We start from the raw sequence: 18,522 nt of genomic DNA, 5'->3' as shown, positions 1-18,522 counted from the left end.
TTAGGACGGGAGATTCATGAAAAATGTTGTGATAATGGGAAACTAACCATTGCCTTGTTTTGCTATGACAAAACTGCTTGTTTTGTCAACACGTATTTTTGTTATTTTAGGGTGTATAAATCATTGTGACAAGTAAACTAGTTGCGTTCCTTTCATTGCCAAACAATTATTTTTTTATGACAAATCCCACCCAATTGTTGTGGTTTTTAACAATGCCGCTCGCACAACAATTTAAATTGTTCCCAAACATTCCATGACGGTTTGTTTATCGTAACAACCAACAATCAATCAGTAGTTTTTTGGGGGGTTGATGTCTACCACAAAGGTTTTCTCTCAAATTGAGCTAGCTTGGTAATATTCGCAACAATGGATAAGCATCCCAAGCGAAGAGCTCAAATGACATTCAAGAAAAGTGAACAAAGTAAAAACAAAGATGACAGTAAGAAAAATGCCAGTCAAAGCAAGGGCCCTGCATCTTCAGCAGTGAAGCATCGAGGTGATGGAGAACAGAAGAGACCGGTGGGTAGGCCTAAAGGCAGTGGGAGTTCTGGAAATAGTGAAGCGCTTCAGGTCAGGCCTAAAGTTATTTCCAAAGCTGATAAATGAGTGGGTGATGGGTATCTAATGCCCACAAGTTCAACACACCTCAAGGAAGACATTCAAGGTCGACCAGTTACATTTGAAAAGGAGAGGGCATCATCATCAGTCATTAAACAGAGTAAAGCCAAATCTGATCATCCCATGAACTCTCAAGTGCAGGTCATCAAGGGGGAGATCCTCACACCTGCTCCAGGTCAGGCCAAGCTAAAAGTTGTTTGAGAACCAACAACGCATTGTCAAGGATGTCCACCTGCGGCTCCCACTGTAGACTTTTCCAAACGGATCCATGTTGTCCACGAAAATGGGATGACCTTCACAGTATTGGATGGCAAAGCCATAACGCTCAGCAAAGTTCCATATGAGTGTTCGTTCATGTGAGTGTTCCACCACCTCCAGTAAAGAAGGTGAACAATAGAGGGATGGATCTCACCATGCCACTATCAGACACAGGTATGAATACGAACTTACCTAAGTTATACATACGGATGTTTTATACTTTTCAGCACATCATTGTCACCTATTGAGTTCATTCACAAACCAATAATCTATGTGAACATTTTCCTTCTAGAAAATCTGGAAGTAACATGGAGAATAGACAGAAATGGCTATATCAAGAGGCCTATGAATGTGTTCATGGTCTGGGTGAGAATCCACAGGCCTGTCCAAGTCCAACCCAACAGCCAACAATGCAGACATCAGTGTGCAGCTAGGAGCAGAGTGGAGCAAGCTCACTGAGGAAGAGAAGAGGCCCTACTATGAGAGAGCACGTCAACATAGGGCAGGCTGTCTACTTACTCACACCATTCAAGTCCATTTAAACATGTAGAATTATTGTTTCATATATTTATCATATTTCAAAATTCATATAACTGACCTTTACTTACATCTGAATTGTGTATTCCCAATCTTCACCCATAATCATCACAGGTTGGATCTATCAGCCCAGACCTGGGAAAGGAAAGTGCTACGCTTCTGTGATGTCCTTCACCCCTCAACCGTCCTGCTGCTCTGCAGGGACAAGTGTTCCTGGGGCGGAGTCTTGTCCCATGACCGTGATGACAATGGTCACCAATACCACCAGCTCCTCTGTTGCATACACATGGGCTGCAGATAAAGCAATAGCTCACTGTCTGGCTATCCCTCAGCAGACACACTTTCATTTAGTGCACAAGTATAAAAAAACATAAACGTACAGATTTTAGTCTCTCCATACAACTTACACAGACTACAAAAACACACTTTTATCAACATGACAAATCTAAAACTACAGTTCATGTTTTAATAGAGATGGATGGCATTATTTTAAAAATAAACATTTTGTTGGACCTTTATTTAACTAGGCAAGTCAGTTAATAACATTGTTATTACCCCAGACGATGCTGGGCCAATTGTGTGCCACCCTATGGGACTCCCAAACACGGCAGGATGTGATACAGCCTTGATTTGAACCAGGGACTGTAATCACACCTCTTGCACTGAGATGCAGTGCTTTAGACCGCTGCGCCACTCAGGAGCCACAGTAGCTGCTATAACAGTAAACTGGAATAATACATTGCAGTATGAAGCTTAATACAGTAGTTGTTTTGGTTTGGTCTTCCCCCAGGCTCTAATGTCCAGGGTGATACAGCAGCAGCCTCTCAGAGTACTAGCCCAGTCTCCATATTCTTCCAGACTACCGCCTGCCCACATCCCCACCCAACAGCCACTACCTCTGGTGGTAAGCCTGGAGAACGCAAGCGTGAAGCCAGACACTCTGGCAGCAACCTTGAAGAAGCTCTCAAACCCAGGAAAATCAGCAATTCTGCCAGTGTGATTCCCTCTACAATCATGCCATCCAGCTCCAGATGTCTCCAAATACCACTCTCTAACCCGGCTTACCCAGACATGTATCCTCCATCTCCCATGCCACATCCGGTGGGCCTCTTCCCCACCCCTCGCTTCCCATTTGCTCTGCCCTACTTCATGTCTGGACCCCAGTTTTATCCACCAGGGTAAGCAGTGCATGCTGTTTCATGTTGAATACTAATTAAGTACTACAGTATGTAAGTATGCTGTTTGATGTTTTATAATTGTGCAGGTTAGTGGTGAAAATTGAACTATGGTCATTTGAAACGCCATCATCCCGAGATTCTTTTTTCTTCCAGATCTTACCCACATGGCCCACACGACCCACATGGCCCACTCGACCCACACGGCCCATACTCCTACCCAGTTCTCCAACCCCAGGAGTTCTCAAACCCCATGACTAATCCTATGTCTACTCTGGGCTACCCCTATGATGACAACTACGATCAGCATGAGTCCACGTTCTCCCTTCCCAACAGAGACTAACCGTTTCGGCAGAGAGGGGAGGGGGGGTAGAGAGGTCAAGGGTACGCCCCCACTACCTCTGAGTTCCTGGGTTAGGTCCCACCACTGGATGTGCATGACCTGGAGAACGTCTTCACCAATTCTGCGCCAGAGAACCCTGCCAGTGTCTAAGAGGTCCAAGTCACCAATGACGAGGAAGAAGTACGCGTGATGAGATTCTCTAGGATCAAACCAAAGTGACATCCTTTAGTAAAATCCCTGATAGAGACGATTTGTTGATTCAGTGAATCAGTACTTTGTGTTGTATATAAACACCCAAAAAAGTTTTGATCTAAAAATAAATTAATAGTTACTGTCATTGTTTTTTAAAGATAAATACTGTTTTATGAGATCGATCTCTACTCTGTACAAAATTACATATTGCAGTATTTTAAGATGTTTGATAGGAAGTCTTTATTTATGCCTGTTTTGTTCTACAAATACCTAGTTTATAAGGAGAAAGGGGTGCTTTGCTGGTTTTATGCAGACTGAGAGTCCAGGCATAAACATAGGTACTACTGGCCTATTCGGAGTACTGCGCTCTTTGTATAGAAATCAGATACAAATGCCAATGAGCCAATAATACATGCTGAGTGGTCATTTTTACACAAGTACAGCAAATACTGTACATCCAATGTTGTTAATAACTTTCATGTAACTATGCAATGATGTATTTTTCTTAGTAAATGTAAATGAGGTTATGGTACAGTTGCCTGTCTGGCCATCTGTTTTGAAATTGTTGACCATGAATAGTTAGGAAAGTCCTAACTGAACAAAGACATCACAGTTGGCTGGACGGGGAGCCCTCTGGGCAGACGATGGCGACTATTTTGTCATCCAATCAGATGTTCTAAATGACGGGCGTATAGTATGATCGACAGGGCATTTGGCCAATGTTGTGTAAAAGTTTGTGTGCGGAGGCGTTTCCAGGAAGAGTCGTTTCATTTTTCTGTAATGGCGGACCACGGAGACGGTGAAAGTATTGTGTTTAACGACAACAGGTGAGGTGATAGCGAATAAAGCCAAGTGAATCATATTTTTCAGAAGTACTGTTTTCTACGGTTGTTAGTTAGTTTGACATGAATGTGAACGTGTCCTCCCAATGTCTGATTTGTTACATTCGGTGCTGACTATTCAATGTGGCCACGCTAGCAGCTAACATTAGCTAGACTCCCCCCTGACTCGTGGATTTTTCTAAACTATGATGCTATTTAGCTAGCTGCGCGTCGATTTTAAATTGCATAACATTAGCAGCCTAGCTAGTTATCATTACTAGCGTTACATTAGGGAGCTAACTAACTAGTGTACACATTCGCTAGCTACCCTTACTGTGTTTATGTGCGTATTACCAGTACACATTTGCTAACTACGGTTAGTGTGTTCATGTGGGTATTAGCAGTTTATGTAGGTAGCTAGCTAAAGTTAGTCAGTGAGACTGTCAAATTGAACTAACTTAGGATCATAACTTCCTTGCATCGTTTGATCCCAACAAGTAATGTATAGCTAGTTAGACTGTAACATCATTTAGCTAGCTAACGTTAGCCTGATAACATGAATCATGATTTTGTGTGGGGTCGCTAACGTTATCCTGTGTTGCAAACAATCAGCTGGGAACGGGGAAGATAGCAAGCGAGTAGATATAGCAACTAGATGTTGTGTAGTTCGATCGTTATTTTGATTTGGTTCATGAGCCAGGTCCATTTGTTTTGTTTCTAGGATGGCGCAGCAGCAAACGCTGCGTTTCCGCGGCCCTGCTCCTCCTCCAACCCCAGTGATGCGTGGTCCACCCCCACTGCTCAGACCCCCACCTCCCCCCTTCGGTATGATGAGAGGGCCTCCACCACGGGGGCCACTGTTTGGGCGTCCGCCGTTTGACCCCAGCATGCCACCCATACCCCCACCAGGAGGCATGCCTCCACCACTCGGACCTCCTCACCTACAGGTACACCTGTCAGAGATGAAAGGAATCATTTCTGCTATTGGATCCATCCATCTTTTCTATAGAATGCGACTGTTAGACATTTGGTTTGTCAGAGGTATGAATGCATTGAGAGCCTGAAACTCTTAGACTGCATTGCAAGTATTAAAGGCTTGGTATTTGAATGCATTTTTTTTTTGTATTTCAGAGACCTCCTTTTATGCCCCCGCCGATGGGCAGCATGCCCCCACCCCCAGGGATGCTATTCCCCCCTGGGATGCCCCCAGTTCCTGCGGCTGGAGCTCATACTCTGCCGCCTACTGAGGAGATCTGGGTGGAGAACAAGACACCTGAGGGAAAGGTAGAGAATGGCCTCTTACTTAAAGAAAAGATTGACCCATTTGAATGTTATATTGTTTTTGTGCATCTCCTAGTGATTTCATGTTTTCATGTGTATTGGAGCTATTGCCGTTCAAGCAAGCCCGTATGTCTAGTTTTGCATCCCGGCTGTATTTCTGCCTGCTTGAACGGCCAATAGATAATCACTTAGAGATGCACAGAAACTATATAACATTCACAATGGGTTCATTTTTCCTTTAATTGAGATGTTACGGTAGTTCTCTATTCGAACCTATCTGAATGAATATTTTCCTGTTTCCCCCTAGGCGTACTACTACAACGCCAGGACTCGAGAGTCAGCCTGGAGCAAACCTGAAGGGGTGAAGGTGATACAGCAGTCAGAACTCAACCCTATGATGGTGACCCCGGCTGGAACAGGAGCCTCCTCCAATAGCAGCACTGCAGCCAGCACTACAGCTGCCACACCCTCCCCAGTGTCCACACAGGCACCTTCCCAGTCCCATACCATGAGTACCAGCCCAGACACCAACACCACCTCTTCTTTGTCCCAGACCATCACTAGTGAGTACAGCACTGGGAAAGGGACATCTGGGTCTTGTTTTAGTTCTCTGGACAGGTCTGATGGTTAGAAATCCTCATGGTATGACAATATAAGACTGATTTAGTGAAGATCACAAAGTTGGAAATTAGTCGTTTTCTGCTTGTCTATTGTTAGTTTTACTATATGTCCAGACTATGTTGTAACACTCCGCTGGTCTTTGTCCAGCTTCTGCTGCTACAGATCTGCAGCCTGTGGCTTCCGTCCCCTCGAGTGTTGGAGTGACCCCGATGGCAGTGGTCAGTGTAACCACAGTGCCATCCTCAGTGACACCAGTCCAGACTATGTCCCTGTTGCCCCAAAGTCTCCCGACTGGCCTGCCCCACCACACCATGTCGCAGCCTCACACCACGGCCACTATCCCAGGCTTCCCCCCAGGGGTCATGCACCCCTTCAGGGTGCCTCTACCAGGCATGCATATCCCACTGCCCGGTAAGACATGGTCTGCTCTCTCCTCATCCCAAACCTCTGTACCTCCCTTAACATTACTGACCCTCCACCCCTTTTCATACTGTCATTAGTCATCTCTTCGTTTGTTTGTCATCTTAACGTTAGGTCTCTTATTTTTATTCCCTGTACATTTGATATTTTAGTCATTTAGCAGACACTCTTATCCAGAGCGACTTACAGTAGTGAGTGCATTCAGTTGAATCTATTAAAAGTAATAGATTAAACTAATCATTGTAGAGGTAGAATGGTCTCGGTCATGGTTGGAGAGAGAAATAAGCAAATCAGTTGAACTTGTATTATTTTATGTTTTCTTAACTTATTCCACACAACTCCACATTCAGCTCTTTGACATTTTGTTTATTATTGCACTGTAGTTATTGGAGAAACAAGTCACTTTTAGTCCTGTAGATAGATGGCAGTATTGCCCATGTTCAGAAAAGGGTCAGCTCATCTTCTGGAGAAAACAAAATGCAGGAGAAAATTAAAATGCCTTTGAGACGCTGTCCTATAAAGAAAGAGGACGTTTTTGTTGACTCACTTGCAGTTTTTATTAATTTAAAGGTGCACTATGCAGAAAACCCTCCCGCCATTTCCTGGTTGCTAAAATTCTAATAGTTTGCCTAATTTCAGTTTGTGACAAAACAAGCAATGTATAGTTCAGAGTCAATGTTTTTTATTTCACCTTTATTTAACCAGGTAGGCAAGTTGAGAACAAGTTCTCATTTACAATTGCGACCTGGTCAAGATAAAGCAAAGCAGTTCGACACATTCAACAACACAGAGTTACACATGGAGTAAAACAAACATACAGTCAATAATACAGTAGAAAAATAAGTCTGTATACAATGTGAGCAAATGTACCATCTAAACACTGAAATGTCTTTTCAGTAACCCAAAATATTGTATTTTCAGCTGTTTGAAACTGGTGTTCAAAAGTAAAAGGCGCAAAAACCAAACTTAAGAACGGGAAGCATAGAAATAGCACACAGAACAGATCTACTGCTTCTTTGACTTGCTTTCAATGAGAATTTTAGATCTATATCTCACATTTCTATGAATTTGGTTGGGTCGTCCAAAAAGTTACATATTGCAGCTTTAAATGTTTCGTATATAATATATATTATTTTAATTCAGTACTCTGCACATCTACATAACCTAATCAGCACTTTATTCATCCATCTGGTTGTTACCAGGAAGATAATACTACATGTTATCAAAGTGATAGTGGTTGTGGGCCTAGTTTTAATGTGTTGTTGATCTGTGTCTGATCTGCCCTGGCAGCTTGCACCTCTCTCCTCCTGTGTCCAACACAATGCTTGCTTGTCCGTTCTTGCAGGTGTAGCAATGATGCAGATAGTAGGCGGTCCCTATATAAAGACAGTCTCCCCCAACCATAACGGTAATTCTTTCAAACATCTCCACTCAGTATTCTGTTAGATGACATGTTCAATTCTGCTTAGAATTTTTTGGCCTCTTTTGGCACTGCCAAACAATGTGGAGTATTACTGTTGATTTTTTTTCATAGTTTTATTTCTTCAACATTAGTGAGTTAGACATTTTAGGACTTTCTGTCTTGTGTTAAATGCTTTTTTTAAAGAGGAGATTTGGGAAGGAGGCATTTTGGTCCTTGTATAGTGTTGAACAACCAATAGCTGTTTGGACATAACCGTAATGTGGACATAACCGTAATGTGGACATAACCGTAATGTGGACTTGCGTCAGTACTGTCTCCGTTATACTGTTTTTAGCTAGTTTACTTTTTGCAGGGTTCGATTTTTGAGTGGTAATTTAGTCACTGGTGTATATAGGTCCTTGTTTTGACAGGCAACACACCTATTTTAGGTTAGGTTATTTTCCCTTTAGTACAGGAAATTCACATTTTATTAATGTTGTATGGTCATTTGATAATCATTTTCTTCTTGTGGCATGCCTTGGTGTGTTTTTGTTAACATCTCAGTGGCTCAGTTTTAGATGTTACTTGTGTACTCATGGCTAAGCAGAGAAGGCCCTTGATTTACAATTTGAAAATTAGGTCTAACTGTTGGAACTAAGACCTTTATAGTTCAGGTGAATTGTTATGGGCTCTAAACTACATACAGCGCATTCTGAAAGTATTCAGACCCCTTTTACTTTAACACATTTTGTTACATTACAGCCTTATTCTAAAATGTATACAAAAAAATAATTCCTCAATCTACACACACTACCCCATAATGACAAACAAAAACAGGTTTTCAGAAAATATTGCTTAAAGGAAATATCACATTTACACATCATGCTACAAGCTTGTCACACCTGTATTTGGGAAGTTTCTCCCATTCTTCTCTGCAGATCCTCTCAAGCTCTGTCAGGTTGGATGGGAAGCGTTGCCGCACAGCTATTTTCAGGTCTCTCCGGAGATGTTCGATCCGGCTCAAGTCCGGGCTCTGGCCGGGCTACTCAAGGACATTGAGACTTGTCCTGAAGCCACTCCTGTGTTGTCTTAGCTGTGTGCCTAGGGTCGTTGTCCTGTTGGAAGGTGAACCTTCACCCCAGTCTGAGGTCCTGATTGCTCTGGAGCAGGTTTTCATCAAGGATCTCTCTGTACTTTGCTCTGTTCATCTTTCCCTCGATCCTGACTAGTCTCCCAGTCCCTGCCACTGAAAACATCCCCACAGCATGATGCTGCCACCACCATGCTTCACCGTAGGGATGGTGCCAGGTTTCCTCCAGATGTGACACTTGGCATTCAGGCCAAAGAGTTCAATCTTGGTTTCATCAGACCAGAGAATCTTGTTTCTCATGGTCTGAGCATCTTGAGGTGCCTTTTGGCAAACTCCAAGTGGGCTGTCATGCCTTTTACTGAGGAGTGGCTTGCATCTGATTGGTGGAGTGCTGCAGAGATGGTTTTCCTTCTGGAAGGTTTTCCCATCTCCACAGAGGAACTCTGGAGCTTTGTCAGAGTGACCATGGGGTTCTTGGTCACCTCCCTGACCAAGGCCCGTCTCCCCTGATTGCTCAGTTTGGCCGGGCGGCCAGCTCTAGGAAGAGTCTTGGTGGTTCTAAACTTCTTCTATTTAAGAATGATGGAGGCCACTGTGTTCTTGGGAATCTTCAACACCGAAGAAATGTTTTGGTACCCTTCCCCAGATCTGTGCCTCGACACAATCCTGTCTCGGAGCTCTACGGACAATTTCTTCGACCTCATGGTTTGTTTCTTGCGCTGACATGCAACTGTGGGACTATATATAGACAGGTGTGCCTTTCCAAATAATGTCCAATCAATTGAATTTACCACAGGTGGACTCCCAAGTTGTAGAAACATCTCAAGGAGGATTAATGGAAACAGGATGCACCTGAGCTCAATTTCAGTTCTCATAACAGTGTCTGAATACTTATGTAAATAATGTCATTTGCAAACATTTCTTAACCTGTTTTCACTTTGTCATTATGGGGTATTGTGTGTAGATTGCAAAAAAAAAAAAAAAAAAAAATATATATATATATATATATTAAATACATTTTAGAATAAGACTAACGTAACAAAATGTGGAAAAAGTCAAGGGGTCTGAATACTTTCTGATGGCACTGTACATCCTCAGGACTTTAAAAAACGAGAGACACAAGCTCTAGAAAAAGTGTCAACACAGCATCTTTTTCCTTTTGGACCCTTTTACCCAAATGGAAGTAGATGCCCTGCCCGTCCCCTGCTTCATGGCTGGCTTTGGTTACATGTGCAGTAGAATGGCTTTATCAGACAGGAATGTGTCTTAAGAAGTATTCTGTGTGTATTTCACCTTCCACAGGTATGCTGCCTGGCATGGGCCCTCCTCTTGTTCCCATGATGCACCACCCTCAGTTGGCCCTGGCGGCACCCGCCTTGTCAGGCCTCCAGTTCCCGGAGTGGTCTGAGTACAAAACGGCCGACGGGAAAACCTACTACTACAACAACCGCACACTGGAGTCCACCTGGGACAAACCCCAGGAACTACGGGACAAAGGTTGTTCTACTTAAAGCTTTGGATCTCTCCAACCAGCTAGCATTCATGCTCGACTGGTTAAGTGAGGTTTTAGATGTTGCATATCTAATATGTGTGAATTTTTCCTCTCCGGTAGAGAAAGAGGCAGAGAAGGCCAAAGAGAGACAGCAGGCCCTGGAGGAGGAGGCTATGGAGATGGAGGATGAACAGCCTAAAATAGAGCTTCCTAAGGAGGTGAAGGAGGTGAGAGGAGAGCTGGGGCCGTCTACTAGTCACATCATTCTGGCCTGCATTTTATCATTTGAAACGGTGTATTATTAATGTCATCTACCTTAATAAAAGTTGTGTTCCTTTCATTGAGCAGGTTAAGGAGGAGGAGATGACTGAAGAGGAGAAAGCAGCACAGAAAGCCAAGCCTGTGGCCACTAACCCAATACCTGGCACTCCCTGGTATGTAACAGAAAACTAATCCCATGGCCACTAACCCAATACCTGGCACTCCCTGGTATGTAACAGAAAGCTAATCCCATGGCCACTAACCCAATACCTGGCACTCCCTGGTATGTAACAGAAAACTAATCCCATGGCCACTAACCCAATACCTGGTACTCCCTGGTATGTAACAGAAAGCTAATCCCATGGCCACTAACCCAATACCTGGTACTCCCTGGTATGTAACAGAAAGCTAATCCCATGGCCACTAACCCAATACCTGGCACTCCCTGGTATGTAACAGAAAGCTAATCCCATGGCTACTAACCCAATACCTGGTACTCCCTGGTATGTAACAGAAAGCTAATCCCGTGGCCACTAACCCAATACCTGGTACTCCCTGGTATGTAACAGAAAGCTAATCCCGTGGCTACTAACCCAATACCTGGTACTCCCTGGTATGTGCCACTGATGGTAACAGAGCTATGTGCCACTGATGGTAACAGAGCTATGTGCCACTGATGGTAACAGAGCTATGTGCCACTGATGGTAACAGAGCTATGTGCCACTGATGGTAACAGAGCTATGTGCCACTGATGGTAACAGAGCTATGTGCCACTGATGGTAACAGAGCTATGTGCCACTGATGGTAACAGAGCTATGTGCCACTGATGGTAACAGAGCTATGTGCCACTGATGGTAACAGAGCTATGTGCCACTGATGGTAACAGAGCTATGTGCCACTGATGGTAACAGAGCTATGTGCCACTGATGGTAACAGAGCTATGTGCCACTGATGGTAACAGAGCTATGTGCCACTGATGGTAACAGAGCTATGTGCCACTGATGGTAACAGAGCTATGTGCCACTGATGGTAACAGAGCTATGTGCCACTGATGGTAACAGAGCTATGTGCCACTGATGGTAACAGAGCTATGTGCCACTGATGGTAACAGAGCTATGTGCCACTGATGGTAACAGAGCTATGTGCCACTGATGGTAACAGAGCTATGTGCTGTTGTATGGAGGCTGAACTTGCATCAGTCACGCCCTGGTGCCCTATTGAACTTGTGTGTGTGTGTGTGTGTGTAGGTGTATTGTGTGGACCGGTGACGAGCGGGTGTTCTACTACAACCCCACCACGCGTCTCTCCATGTGGGACCGGCCAGAGGAGCTGGTGGGACGGGCCGATGTTGACAAGAACATCCAGGAACCACCTCATAAGAGAGGCCTGGAGGACGCCACCAGGAAGCTGGGTACGGTCACACACAGGCACACTCTCATCCTGCCTCTGTAGGTGTTCATGACGATGGCCTCATCACTTCTCTCCCTCAGGAATCAGCAAAGAGGAGCTGGAGCAGGCAGCAGAGGAAGCTCTGGAGGATGAGCCTGTGAAGGCCAAGAAGAGGAAGTAAGTCCCCAGTCCTCTCCACCCAAGGGCCCAGCACACTTTACTAGGGGCCAGTAACAGCATGACGAGGCACTCAGTCATTCTTCATCGCCTGAACAGATAAAACAGCATGTACAAATTGAAATCAACCCATGATGTACTCTGGCTAAAAATATCTCAGTTCTTAGTTTAAGGTTAAGTTAGGTTGTTTGGTCGTGAAGCCTAAATTGCTTGATTTTTGTATTTTCCTCTGGGGGTGAAGGGACTGAGTCTTTCTGTGGGAAGTCGTTTTTAACCCAGCTTGTACTGACTTAGTAAAGCCTATGATGTCTTCACTGGTTCTGTTAAAGTGGTCAATCGATGGTCACTGTCCAGGTTACCCAATCAGTCACTGTTTCCCATCAGTGCCCTCCAAGCCTGCCTCTCCCGCTACCCTAAACACTGGTCCCGTTGCACAAGAGACTATTGTTCAGGGAAAAGGCCTGTAGAACACATGGTGATGCCAACGTGGGCCTCCAAGGTAACCCACCTTGCTTGACCTCCTTCTTCTAGAACTACTGCTTTAGGAACCCCAATGAGCAAATGAAGACGTCCACCTCCCTGCCCTGTCTCACCATAGCTATATGTGATAATGGAACACTGAATACAAATCCAACACCGTCAATATCAGTGGTCAGGTATTTGACAAATCCTCCCTCTCTCTTTGTAACCTGTAGGACCTGTGCAAGACCCAACTTATATCATTTGGAGTCCACTCATTTGGTAGAGATGGCTGATAATTGATCAGTCAAGTATAGCAGAACACCTGGGTAGAGAACATAGAAGAACACTGTATCATTCTCCCCCGGTCTATCACTAACCCTCCCCTGTGCCTGGGCCTTGACATCTTCCCTCTGCTTGCAGGAAGGAGGAAGTGATGAAAGAGGCGGACTCTGAGAAAGAGGCAGCCATGGAGGCAGAGCTGAAGGCGGCCCGAGAGCGGGCCATCGTGCCCCTGGAGAAGCGCATGACACAGTTCAGGGACATGCTGCTGAAGAGAGGGGTAAAACACTTCAATCCAACGCAATACTGTAACGTTAGACACATTAATCTGAATGGAAGCCCACCAAGGTACACTCTTAAGTTAATTCTCCTTGTCTTTGGTGTACTGTTTTATTCCTGTTCTTCCTGCCTCTATCCCTGACCTCTATCTTATGCCCAGTTGATTGACAAGTACATTTCTGCTTATGTTTTGGTAATACTTCAAAAAATACATTCATAAAAGTTAGTTAAACATGTTATGTACACATCTATAATAGTGTTGAATTGTAATGATAGACTAACAATTTAACATTTCACTATTCTATGTAGGGAAGAAATTATTTAATATCTATTTATTGTACATAATGGTGACTTTTTAAAAATGATATCTATTTGTTGAAAATGCCATATGCACATGCTGTACTGGAGTTGATCAGTGTTTGGTTTTTCCAGTACATTCATCAGATCTATATGTCTCCAGGCCTACCCTGCCAATGGCGGTCTTTATGTTCCTTGTTTACAAACTGGCATGCAGAGCTAGCTTGATGTCATTATGTTGTCATCTCCTCTAATTTGGGATCAGCTTTCATGTGTTCAGCTTCCTGTTTCTGTATTACATGAATTATGTATCAACTTCTCTATCCTAGTTGTTCAGACCCAAAAGAGGCATATTGCAACTCTGACGCATCCAAAGCAGAGATTAAAAACTAATTGGATTGTAAAATGTATTAAACTTCCCTAGCAGGGGAGTTATTGGTGCTGCCTGGCTGCTCTCTGGAGCCTTTTCCGAGAGTACCACCAGGCATGATGAAGACCTTTATTGCATTGTTCCTTTGGGTGTCACTAGTTTGAGGAGTAGAGCGTGACTCATTCCAACCCTTTTAGATTTGAGGGGGATTGATTGGGCCGACGGGGGATTATTTTCCCTCGAAGGAAATCGATTTGACTGAAAGTGTTATGTGAATGTTGTTGAAGCCCACCTTGATTGGCCTGGTCTCACGCCCTTTAACCCCATGCCCACAGGTCTCAGCATTCTCTACATGGGAGAAAGAGCTGCACAAGATAGTTTTTGATCCTCGATACCTGCTGCTTAACCCCAAAGAGAGAAAGCAGGTATTGTAAACTAACAGAAGTCATTTATCAATTAAGTTTTTATTTGTTTCCATATTCAGTTATTTTATGAGCTGTGTTTCCCTTTGAGGAAAGATCAGAGCTCTGCAATCAGGTAATATATATGTATTTCCCAAGGGGTTATCTGCCAGTCCTGTCTTTATTTATGCTAACTGTTGTTCCATGCGTGTCTGCTGATCCTGTGCAGGTGTTTGACCAGTATGTGAAGACCCGAGCTGAGGAGGAGAGGAAAGAGAAGAAGAATAAACTGATGCAGTCTAAGGACGAGTTCAGGAAGATGATGGAGGAGGCCAAGCTCACTGCCAGGTCAGACCTCACTACAAACACTAGTTAATACGTTACCAGTCAGGCGGTGTAGTTGACGCGAGGCCGGTCGGGCGGTGTAGTTGACGCGGGGCCGGTCGGGCGGTGTAGTTGACGCGGAGCCGGTCGGGCGGTGTAGTTGACGCGGGACCAGTCGGGCGGTGTAGTTGACGCGGGACCGGTCGGGCGGTGTAGTTGACGCGGGACCGGTCGGGCGGTGTAGTTGACGCGAGGCCGGTCGGGCGGTGTAGTTGACGCGAGGCCGGTCGGGCGGTGTAGTTGACGCGGGACCGGTCGGGCGGTGTAGTTGACGCGGGACCGGTCGGGCGGTGTAGTTGACGCGGGACCGGTCGGGCGGTGTAGTTGACGCGGGACCGGTCGGGCGGTGTAGTTGACGCGGGACCGGTCGGGCGGTGTAGTTGACGCGGGACCGGTCGGGCGGTGTAGTTGACGCGGGACCGGTCGGGCGGTGTAGTTGACGCGAGGCCGGTCGGGCGGTGTAGTTGACGCGGGGCCGGTCGGGCGGTGTAGTTGACGCGGGACCGGTCGGGCGGTGTAGTTGACGCGAGGCCGGTCGGGCGGTGTAGTTGACGCGGGGCCGGTCGGGCGGTGTAGTTGACGCGGGGCCGGTCGGGCGGTGTAGTTGACGCGGGGCCGGTCGGGCGGTGTAGTTGACGCGAGGCCGGTCGGGCGGTGTAGTTGACGCGAGGCCGGTCGGGCGGTGTAGTTGACGCGGGGCCGGTCGGCCGGTGTAGTTGACGCGGGGCCGGTGTAGTTGACGCGGGGCCGGTGTAGTTGACGCGGGGCCGGTCGGGCGGTGTAGTTGACGCGGGGCGGTGTAGTTGACGCGGGGCCGGTCGGGCGGTGTAGTTGGCGCGGGGACGGGTCGGGCGGTGTAGTTGACGCGGGGACGGGTCGGGCGGTGTAGTTGACGCGGGACCGGGTCGGGCGGTGTAGTTGACGCGGGGCCGGTGTAGTTGACGCGGGGCCGGTCGGGCGGTGTAGTTGACGCGGGGCCGGTGTAGTTGACGCGGGGGCGGTGTAGTTGACGCGGGGGCGGTGTAGTTGACGCGGGGGCGGTGTAGTTGACGCGGGGACGGGTCGGGCGGTGTAGTTGACGCGGGGACGGGTCGGGAGGCTAGTGTCTCTCAGGGAACTAAAAGTTGCTGTGTTTGTTTCAGGACAACGTTCAGTGAGTTTGCCTCCAAGCACGCCAAGGACCCACGGTTCAAGGCCATAGAGAAGATGAAGGACCGGGAGGCCATATTTATCGAGTTCATGACCGCTCTCAAGAAGAAAGAGAAGGAGGACTCCAAGAACAGAGGAGAGAAGGTGAGCGCTGGACTGGAAACCTCCATGGCCACTGAAAACTGGACAAGTAGCTACCTACCTGGATGGTGTGCTTAGTGAAACCTGGAAACGTTTGGAATATCTGATCGTGTCTATGTTCCTTTTGTAAACCTGGTCTCTGTTCCAGGTGAAGCAGGACTTCTTTGAGTTGCTTGGTGACCACCAGCTGGACGGAGGGCAGCGCTGGAGCAAGGTGAAGGACAGGCTGGAGGGAGACCCTCGCTACAAGGCTGTGGAGAGCTCCAACACCAGAGAGGAACTCTACAAGCAGTATGTGGACAAGCAGGCCAAGGTGGGAGGAACAGGATACTGCCCTTAAGGCTCATATACTCACTGACTCCAGCATGTCATCAGACATTTAACCCCATTCAGTGTCACGCTCTGAGATGCTGTTTAGCTTGTTGACGCGATGGGTGTCATGACGCCTGTGATGATTGCATGCCTCTGTGTATATGATGCTGCCAGAACATGTTTTTGATGGTGTCTCTCTGCTGCCAGAACATGGACTCTGATAAGGAGAAGGAGCTGGAGCGCGCCGCCAGGATAGAGGCCAGTCTGAGGGAGAGGGAGCGCGAGGTCCAGAAGGCCCGCTCTGAGCAGACCAAGGAGATCGACAGAGAACGGGAGCAGCATAAGAGGGAGGAAGCCATCCAGCACTTCAGAGCCCTCATGTCAGATATGGTGAGCTCACACCATCCGCTGAAGTTGGTTTACCCAATAAGGCACCGACAGGACTACATTTGTAGCTGAGAACTTGGGTGAATCAAACATTTATTTAGATTAAACCCAGTTTGATATGGCCACTGGAAGATCACCTCAGCCAGGCAGATCAGAGACAAGAAAGGAAACTTTGTTTTTAGATTGACCTTGTTAATGACCAGACTTGTACACTGATTTGTATTATGTGGACGAAGAACCATGTGCCAGGTCTTAATGCTGCTGGTGTTTGTTGTGATCAGGTGAGGTCGTCTGACGCGTCGTGGTCAGACACCCGGCGTAACCTGCGTAAGGACCACCGCTGGGAGTCGGCCTCTCTGTTGGAGAGAGACGAGAAGGAGAAACTGTTCAACGAACACGTTGAGGCACTCTCCAAGAAGAAGAAGGAGAACTTCAGACAGCTACTGGACGAGACCGTCATGGTGAGAGACAACGTTTGGGCTGGTGTTACGCTCTCATTACAGGGCATATATGTACACCGACACAGCTGCATTCAATGCTAACTCGCCGCAGTCCATCTGTATTAACCTGCTGCTGATATAAAGGTGGTACTGTAAACCTCAAGTCATATACTGTGTGCATGTCATTCAGAGAGCGTATTATCCTGTGATGGATTACTTGGTAGTACGTGCTTTGATTGAGTGTTCGCCACAGATCACGCTGACCACCACATGGAAGGAGGTGAAGAAGATCATTAAAGAGGATCCTCGCTGTATCAAGTTCTCCAGTAGTGACAGAGTAAGACCTTTCTCCTTTACCTTGCTGTGTTCTACTGGTTGTGTCAGACACCCATGTACTCTGTGTTCTACTGGTTGTGTCAGACACCCATGTACTCTGTGTTCTACTGGTTGTGTCAGACACCCATGTACTCTGTTAACACCAGGCAAAGACTCTGAGCGGTTCGTCTTCTTTTGGTTTGTAGAAAAAACAGAGGGAGTTTGAAGACTACATCAAAGACAAGTACATCACAGCCAAAGCTGACTTCAGAACGCTTCTGAAAGAGACCAAGTTCATCACATACAGGTGAGTACAGCAACACGGGCTGGATTGTGACATTCTCACACTGGTAGCTGGGTGAATATGTATCACAGGTTGGTTCATTTTAATGGCGTTTATACTTGTGTAAATTAGGTGTATTTAAGACTGGAGAGTTTTAAACAATTATTAGATTGATTGAGTCAGTAGGAGGTGCTATTGGTCCATCTGCATTGCCTCTTTACTGACCCCCTTCCCCCCCCCCCATGTTGTCGTCCTCTCAGGTCGCGGAAGTTGCTCCAGGAGTCTGACCAGCATCTGAAGGATGTGGAGAAGGTTCTGCAGAATGACAAGCGTTACCTGGTGCTGGACTGTGTCCCGGATGAGAGGAGAAAACTCCTCATGTTCTACATTGAGGATCTGGACCGCCGGGGTCCCCCTCCTCCCCCCACCGCCTCGGAGCCCACGCGCCGCTCCACCAAGTGACCAGAGACTGCTAGGAAACCTGAGCATGAACCAGCCCTTCACCTGTTCTAGTGCAGTATTAAACTGTAATGTCCTAATGTGGTAAACCTGGAACATCCCTGTATTAGTGGCTCTCCTCCTGCCTACAGGGCCTGATGATGTGCCACTGCTCTAACCCCTGACCTTTGGCTCAGCTGAGGTCAAAGGGATCGGCGTAGTAATACATCTGCAGCCACCTATGACATGTTAGACGACAACTGTAAATGATGAACTCTGCTGTTTCTGTGACTCAAGGCATTGCAGCCTTAGTAACTGTTTTTAGGGTGTCGTTGACATCGACCAACTCACAGTACAGTTTGAATGTTAACATTTCTTCTCAGTGGTTTCATTTTGATGCGTTGCTTTTTCTGTACATGTTTACTGGAATAAAGGCAACTTTTCTTTTTTTAACAATGCAGTCCTGTGATATGTTAATAGTTCATCTAAAATGTTTAAACTCGGTTCC

General features: G+C 46.3%; 1 protein-coding gene across 1 annotated transcript; it reads left to right on the top strand.

The window, feature by feature from the left end:
• Positions 1-3,837: 3,837 nt before the first annotated feature.
• LOC106603877 (transcription elongation regulator 1) lies at positions 3,838-18,467 on the top strand. The gene is made up of 21 exons (XM_014198089.2): positions 3,838-3,950; positions 4,666-4,891; positions 5,076-5,228; positions 5,533-5,788; positions 5,994-6,257; positions 7,612-7,674; positions 10,061-10,255; positions 10,371-10,477; positions 10,599-10,684; positions 11,759-11,922; positions 12,002-12,077; positions 12,960-13,098; positions 14,100-14,189; positions 14,395-14,513; positions 15,692-15,842; positions 15,988-16,152; positions 16,359-16,541; positions 16,820-16,999; positions 17,232-17,315; positions 17,500-17,600; positions 17,837-18,467. The coding sequence occupies exons 1-21, from the start codon at positions 3,904-3,906 to the stop codon at positions 18,036-18,038; spliced, it is 3,051 nt and encodes a 1,016-aa protein (XP_014053564.1). The 5' UTR covers positions 3,838-3,903; the 3' UTR covers positions 18,039-18,467.
• The last annotated feature ends 55 nt before the right edge of the window (positions 18,468-18,522 follow it).

This window comes from Salmo salar, chromosome ssa04 (assembly GCF_905237065.1).
Source record: "Salmo salar chromosome ssa04, Ssal_v3.1, whole genome shotgun sequence".
Taxonomy (NCBI): Eukaryota; Metazoa; Chordata; class Actinopteri; order Salmoniformes; family Salmonidae; genus Salmo; species Salmo salar.
This window is presented reverse-complemented; position numbering and strand designations above follow the sequence as displayed.